This window comes from Penicillium hispanicum (assembly GCF_028827665.1).
Source record: "Penicillium hispanicum strain IBT 35686 chromosome Unknown utg000001l_segment0_segment0, whole genome shotgun sequence".
Lineage (NCBI taxonomy): Eukaryota > Fungi > Ascomycota > Eurotiomycetes > Eurotiales > Aspergillaceae > Penicillium > Penicillium hispanicum.
The window spans coordinates 4245235-4252714 of record NW_026623193.1 but is presented as its reverse complement, the minus strand read 5'-3'; the positions used below and the strand labels follow the sequence as shown (position 1 = coordinate 4252714).

The 7480-nt window shown below is 53.0% G+C and overlaps 4 protein-coding genes across 4 annotated transcripts; 2 read left to right on the top strand and 2 right to left on the bottom strand.

The window, feature by feature from the left end:
* Window positions 1-246: 246 nt before the first annotated feature.
* On the top strand, window positions 247-701 carry N7459_001587 (uncharacterized protein; the record flags this gene model as incomplete). The annotated part of the gene is made up of 2 exons (XM_056940772.1): window positions 247-506; window positions 617-701. 2 exons carry the CDS (start codon window positions 247-249, stop codon window positions 699-701), a joined length of 345 nt encoding a protein of 114 aa, XP_056805052.1.
* A 370-nt stretch (window positions 702-1071) lies between these two features.
* On the bottom strand, window positions 1072-2196 carry N7459_001586 (carbon-nitrogen hydrolase family protein; the record flags this gene model as incomplete). Its single annotated transcript, XM_056940771.1, has 5 exons — window positions 1072-1428; window positions 1530-1608; window positions 1676-1959; window positions 2024-2116; window positions 2185-2196. The coding sequence occupies 5 exons, from the start codon at window positions 2194-2196 to the stop codon at window positions 1072-1074; spliced, it is 825 nt and encodes a 274-aa protein (XP_056805051.1).
* Window positions 2197-2421: 225 nt separating this feature from the next.
* N7459_001585 (exosome catalytic subunit DIS3) lies at window positions 2422-5583 on the top strand (the record flags this gene model as incomplete). The annotated part of the gene is made up of 2 exons (XM_056940770.1): window positions 2422-2617; window positions 2672-5583. The coding sequence occupies 2 exons, from the start codon at window positions 2422-2424 to the stop codon at window positions 5581-5583; spliced, it is 3108 nt and encodes a 1035-aa protein (XP_056805050.1).
* A 136-nt stretch (window positions 5584-5719) lies between these two features.
* N7459_001584 (uncharacterized protein) lies at window positions 5720-7323 on the bottom strand (the record flags this gene model as incomplete). Its single annotated transcript, XM_056940769.1, has 2 exons — window positions 5720-7018; window positions 7090-7323. 2 exons carry the CDS (start codon window positions 7321-7323, stop codon window positions 5720-5722), a joined length of 1533 nt encoding a protein of 510 aa, XP_056805049.1.
* Between the last annotated feature and the right edge of the window lie 157 nt (window positions 7324-7480).

The window sequence follows — 7480 nt, the reverse complement described above, 5'->3', positions numbered from 1 at the left end:
GCCAGGGAAAATCGCCCAATTGGGACTAGCGTAGAGACTGGTCAGCTCCCATCGGCCTTTTGCGGCTTCAACATCACCCGCCGACCAACCCCTCCCTTGCTCGTTGCTCCACGCAGATACCAATTGAGATTGTGTTGCGACCAGACAAGGCGACTGACTGCTGGCCTTCTCCTCGATCCCGCGACTTCCCCACTCGTCGCCTTTCCTCCGACCTTTCTCAGCCGTCACACCCCCCCGATCCTCAAGATGGTTGCTCGCCCATTGTCGCATGTCCTTCGCTCGCGCTGCTTGCTCCGCAAGCCCCAAACCGTTCAGAGCTTCTCGACCCGCAGCGGTCTCCGTGCAGCTGACCATGGCGACCACTACGACCCCCCATCCGGTTGGCTGTTCGGCGTCAAGCCCGGCCAGAAATACGTGAAGGAAGGCTGGGAGGGCGTCTGGTACTACGGTTTCATCGGCAGCTTCTTGGTTGCTGGCATCGCATATGTTTTCAAGCCTGATACTTCGTAGGTTGCCCCTCCTACCTCCTGGGCCGCTTTCTCCCTGCGTCGGAGGGACCCCAATGAATCTCGTTCGCGGATCAATCTGCGTAATCAGACACTGACCTTTGTGCTAGGATACAAACCTGGGCTCTAGAAGAGGCCCGCCGGCGACTTGAGGCTGAGGGTATCTTGGAGGACCCTGAAAAGGCCAAGAAATAAACGAATCAGTTTCTAGCCTAAGTTGTACCCTGTACATAGAGAGATCGGAAAGGGACTGTTTTGGTTGACGCCTCTACCACCTGCGATGGCAGATATGATGTTCCGATCCTTTTTAGATGGGCTTTTGCATGTCTTCTCATCTCCATTTTCGCCTGCTTGCCTGCTGTACTACATCCTTTTTTACAAGTTCCTTCCATCGCGTCAATACAGGTGGATTAAAACACATTGATATTCATCATGTCATTCCTATAATTTCGAGGAAAAATGTACCGACAGGAACAATTGATAGCGTTATGTCCTACAAATCTAAAGCTGACCCTCATACGGCATCTCATTGGCTCGCCCTGTTCATCCTTGTCAGGCTTTAAGCCTAGACCTCCGGATAGAGATCTGTTCTCCTGAGCAAGGGCATCTCGCGCCTGATCTTTGACAAGAGATCGAGATCGATCTCTGCAGTCGCAATCTGCGGCTCGAGATACTCGTCTCCTAACCGAGCCAGCACCTCCCCCCACGGGTTGACAATCATTGAATGGCCATAGCTTCGTCTTTTCTCGTTATGAGGACCCGCCTGTGCAGCGGCGATGACATAGGACTGAGTCTCAATGGCTCTTGCTCGCAGCAGAGACTCCCAATGAGCTTGGCCCGTTGGGACAGTAAATGCCGATGGATAAGTAATAATCTGCGCATTTTGACGTTTTAATGCCAAACTGATCTCCGGGAAACGTAGCTAGACATTTCGGGCGTCAATGAGTATATAGCCAACAGAAGAAGGCCCTGAGTGATATTTGTTGAAGGAATTTTTTTTGCATTCCAAAGGGCAAAACGTACATCGAAGCATATGGCCAAGCCAACTCGCCCAACGGGGGTTTCAAACGGTGGCAGGATCTCCTTTCCTGGTTGCACGCTCCTGTCGTTGTCGCCGGTAAATGAGCTGATTGTACCTCAATATCGATACATGTTGCGACGCAACTTACGCGCTTTCCTTCAAGACAGGCCCGCCTTTGATATCAACGTCGAATAGATGGACCTTTTGATAGTTCTGGGTGATGATTCCCTTATCATCAATCCAGACCAAGGAGTTCTTGAGTCGTTTTTCAGAGGCTATCTCGTGGATGCCGACGTTGATATGCATGCCATCCTGCTTCGCTGCCTTTTGAAGAGCCGAGACAAAGTCACGACAATCCGCTGTCTGGGCCAGTGCGAGCGATTCCTCACTCGAGGAGGCAATATAGTCTGAGGCCTCGGGCAGAAACAGGACCTATAGAGAGTAAGGTTGTGTGTAACTATAGTGGAGGAAATTTTGAGAGAAATCATAGACTTACCTTCGCACCCGCCGCTGCTGCCTTGCGAACCAATGTCTGGCATTGAGCAAGGTTGGTCGTTATGCTCGCTGTTGCGCATAGCTGCCCCACGGCCTACTCCGACGAGTGAGTGATCAGCGATCAGTTATCAAAGTGTGTAACTTGATTGGTGAGAGACCTACGGCAAGAACCATTTTCGCAGAGTATGAGGATTGAAATTTATGACCCAACCCAAGTCAGGGATTGGTTTAATCACATCATTTCGCACGGCGAGGGCCCGCGGGGCCGTTCATCGGGGATAGGCAGAGTGCTTACTCAGCTATCGCGATGCGATAACCTTCGCCCGCAAAGATCATTTTCACACTGCTTCACCCGTTGCGACTGACCCACTGCCACCTGGGCAGAGACGAACCACCGCCATGAAGAGCTTAAGAAGAGATGTATCTTCTAATCCACAAGCCTCCAATGTCACCAGCAAGGTCTTCGTGAGATCCACGAAGAGCGGGAAGGTGCAAAAGATTGTTCGCGAGCTTTACCTGCGACAAGATATTCCCTGCTCATCGAAGCTCTGCTCAGTATGTCCTTCGATCGCTCCGGCAGATGCGAATGGAAACAGTAAGCCTTTATGCTGTCTTTTGATTGTTAGTTATCCTTACTAACATATGCCAGTCGCCCCGTTCGTCCTCTCCGATCGTCCCGCTGGCACAACGGTCTTCCCACGCGGTCACTATCTCGTCCCAGATACGAATGCACTATTGAATGGAATGGATCTTTTTGAACACACCGGCGCCTTTTATGATGTCATCATTCTTCAGACAGTCCTTGAAGAGCTCCGAAATCAATCGCTACCGCTCTACAATCGTCTTCTTTCCCTGATCAAGACCGACGAGAAGCGCTTCTATCTCTTCTTCAACGAGTTCCGCCTAGAGACTCATGTCAGGAGGGGTCCGGAGGAGTCGATTAACGATCGCAACGACCGAGCTGTGCGCACCGTCGCAAGCTGGTACGGGGAGCATCTTCGAGCCTCGGTCAAGAAGAGCAAGAAAGAAAAGTCTGTGCCCACAATTGTCGTCATCACGGATGACAAGGAGAACCTGCGGAAGGCAAAAGAGGAAAATGTTACGGCGTTGTCATTGTCTGACTACGTTGCCGGTCTGGAGGATTCCGAGAAGCTGCAGGATATGATCAGTGAAGCCAGGGAAGCACGGGACACCAAGGGAGCTGCTCGGGGAGAGTTATTTTATCCCGAATATTACTCGATGTCGAAGCTCATGACTGGTCTTCGAGCTGGGAACTTGCATCAGGGAATATTCAATGTTTCTCCCTATAACTATCTGGAGGCTTCTGTCAAGGTCGCGGCTTTTGACAAGCCGCTTCTTATCCTGGGTCGTGACAACAGCAACCGTGCAATTTCAGGCGATGTTGTTGTGATTGAAGTACTGCCACAAGACCAATGGAAGTCTCCCTCAACCAAAATTGTGGACGAGGAGGCAGTGACACGAAATGACAACCCTGACACCGAGGAGACTGAAGCCGTTGTCACAGATAGGGAGCGCAAGGCTCTTCAGGAAGAGGTCAAGAAAGCTCATGGCAAGAACTCGGAAGGCAAACCACAACCAACTGCCAAGGTTGTGGGTGTTATGAAGCGCAGTTGGCGTCAATATGTGGGGCATGTGGACTCGAACTCGACCGGATCACAGGCTGCTTCGGGTCGGCGGCAGCAAACTGTCTTCCTGCTGCCTATGGACAAGAAAGTGCCGAAGATCAGGGTTCGCACCAGACAAGCTGGTGATCTGCTCGGACAACGCATTCTCGTCACTATTGACTCTTGGGAGCGCGATTCCCGCTATCCCACCGGTCACTATATCCGGTCCCTCGGAGAGCTGGAGACAAAAGGAGCAGAAACCGAGGCCTTGCTGTTGGAGTATGATGTTCAGTACAAGCCATTCCCCAAATCCGTGTTGGATTGTCTTCCAGCCGAGGGTCACAACTGGAAGGTTCCCGCTTCCAAGGAAGACAAGGGCTGGAATGGCCGCCGAGATCTTCGTGACCTGCTTATTTGCAGTATCGACCCTCCTGGGTGCCAAGATATTGACGACGCACTTCATGCCCGCCGCTTGCCCAACGGCAACTTTGAAGTTGGTGTTCACATCGCCGACGTGTCCCACTTTGTCAAGCCCAACAACGCCATGGATCTGGAAGCCAGCGTTCGTGGAACTACAGTGTATCTGGTCGACAAGCGTATTGACATGCTCCCGTCGCTTCTGGGCACGGATTTGTGCTCTCTCAAGCCCTATGTGGAACGATATGCCTTTTCGGTTCTGTGGGAGGTGACTCCGAATGCAGAGATCGTGTCTTCCGACTTCACGAAGTCGGTCATTCGCTCACGAGAAGCCTTCAGCTACGAAAAGGCTCAGAAACGCATCGACGATCCCTCCCAAAAGGACGAACTTACCGAGAGCATGCGGAACCTTCTGCGCTTCTCGAAGATCCTACGCCAGAAGCGGTATGACGCCGGTGCTCTGAACCTCGCTTCGCCTGAAGTGCGCATTGAAACCGAAGGCGACGAAGTCGGTGATCCCTTGACAGATGTAAAGACAAAGGCTATGCTCGAGACAAACAGTCTGGTTGAGGAGTTCATGCTTCTCGCCAACATTACGGTCGGCTCGAAGATCTACGACTCCTTCTCACAGACGGCTCTGCTGCGACGACACGCCACTCCTCCGCCTCAAAATTTTGAGGACCTCATCAACCAGCTATCGAAGAAGCGGAATATGGAGCTTGACGTATCAAGCTCTGGAGCTCTTGCCAGTTCTTTGGACCGCTGTGTGGACCCTAAGAACCCGTTCTTCAACACTCTTGTCCGTATTCTAGCCACGCGTTGTATGACCTCTGCAGAGTATTTTTGCGCTGGTGCCCACGCTGAGTCTGAGTTCCGCCATTATGGTTTGGCATCGCCGATCTACACTCACTTCACCTCACCCATTCGACGATATGCCGATCTGCTCGTCCACCGACAATTGGCCTCTGCCATCAATTACGAGGGCGAGGATGGCCATGCCGTCATTGAGGGTGTCAACACACGTGGCAAACTCGAAGACATCTGCCGTAACATCAACTACAGGCACCGTAATGCCCAGTTTGCCGGTCGTGCTAGCATCGAATACTATGTTGGCCAGGCGCTCAAGGCCCGTGGTGAGAAGATGGCCCAGGGCGGTACCGACACTGGGATCGATGAAGAAGGCTACGTGATGCGTGTCTTCGAGAACGGTGTTGTGGTATTCGTTCCACGCTTCGGAATTGAAGGCGTTGTCCGTCTTGAGGACTTTGTGCTTCCTGGGGAGTCTGGTGCGTTCTCTGTCGCAGAGAGGCGAGATTTGGCGGTGCATCGCACTACCGAGTTCGACAATGAGGAATACACTCTTCGCGTCGAAGAGAAGGGCCATCCGGAGAAGGAACGGGGTGTTACTGTGGAGCTCTTCCAGCGAGTCCACGTCAACGTCAGCTCGGTCAAGGAAGAAGGCCGAGGTGCAGGCAAAAGAAGGGTTCGGATTCTCATCACCGGTACATCAGACAAATAGCCCTGTATGAATAGAAAAAAGGGTTGGCGTTAGAATGCAATGGATCATGAAATACTTCCAATTTACAATTCGATGAGTCTATTATGTATGCCATCTTTGCGTGCGAATCCGCCGCATCGCTCGACTATACCCTAATTCACACGCGCTTCAGAGCCACCATTCGTGGTATCAGACCGAAGGGAGCCCACAGCTGGGGATCAGTAGTGTCTGCCGATGGAGTGGCAGACATTATGGTAGCAGGGCAATCCTTTTTCTCACCACCAGCACTCTCCGTCAACGGATTATCACGAACAACGGACTCGCGCCGCTGCTGAGTACGCTCCAGTTCCCCGACCTTCCAGCCCCGAACAACCCATAGACACAACGAAGCTCCAATATACACAAAACCAGTGAATATCTGTACATGAAGGTAGGAAGTGCCGCCACTCGAAGTGTAGCTGCGGAGTTCCAAGGCAATCGCTTCGGAAACTGTACATGGTGCCACCAGCGCCAGCCAGGTAATGCTGAGACCAGAAGGCAGGTCTGGGAGGCCAATGATCTCAGCCAACACTGGCGAAACAGTGGCCCAGTAGGTGCCTGCGACTGTGCCAACAAGCACGGCAAAGAAACAGACCACGCCCATGCTATCAGCAAAGACCCAGATGACCAAGCAAAAAAAGCCGCACAAGAAAGTGAGGCAAGTGGCTACGTTGATGCGGCCGAGTTTGTCACTGAACATCCCGACAAATGGACGGCCGAGGCCTTGACCGAGATTCAGCAGCGCTGAGACAACGCTGCCCTGGTGCGAACTGAGGCCCACGGAGAGAGCAAAGTTCGCAACGCTGAATATGAGCGCTACATAGCCCAGCATACTGAAAACACCCCAACCGAGAAAGAGTAGAAACTCCAGCCGGCGCAGCAGCGGGAGATGGAACGCGGTCAACCGGCTGCCAACGAGCTTGTTACGGTCTCGGAGCAGGTTCCCGCAGACCAGGTTCACGACGCACGAGGTGATGCCGAGGATGCGGAAAGCCCAGCCAAGACCGAGACGCGGGATGATTGCGCCAACGGCGAGCGAGTATATCAGGCCCCCGAGACCAGATCCAGCAGCCGTGATGCCCATGGCGACGCTGCGGCGCTTCTGGAACCACTGCGGTGCAATGCCGACGCTGCCCACGAAGAGGAAGCCCATGCCCCAGCCGAAGCAGACGCCCTGACTCAGGAAGATATGCCATTCCTGCGAGGCGAATGAGGAACCGATGAGCGACAGTGTCTCGAAGAAGACGCCGAGATTGAGCACGCACCGCGTGCCGAACACATGGATGAGGTAGGTGGCCAGGGGAGCCACTAGGAGGGCGCAGGAGATACTGAGACCGCCAGTAAAGGCATACGAGAGTGACGTGGCATTGGGGAACACGTTATTCGACAGATAGTAACTGAGGAAGACGCCATAGCTCTGGGGTTTATCTCGTTAGCTGCGTGACAGGGACAACGGGTCCAACCATACCCAGCGGAATGGAAACTCACACTGTTGATCCCCCAGGTATGCGCGTTGATCCAGAATACACATGCGACGCAGACCCAACCATAGCCACCATCTGGTGGGACGTCGCGCTCATTCTTGTCTTCAGAATTGGGGTTGGTCTGCTGCGTCGATTGCGCCCGGGATTGCGAATTTTCTTGCTTAGGTTGGGGGCTGCTTAGCGAGCCTTGGTCCTCCTGATGTGACCGGATGACATCGACGGGTGTATTATCCGTCATATCCGGTTAGTATATACAAGATCGGGTCCACGAGGGATGTGTTGACCTTGATTCTGGGAATCTGCCCGTGGCGATAGACCAAACCGGGCAGTGTGGATTTACCGTTTTCGGCGCAACATGGAGACAAGTTGCTGTCTAGAAAATAGGAATGGAAAAA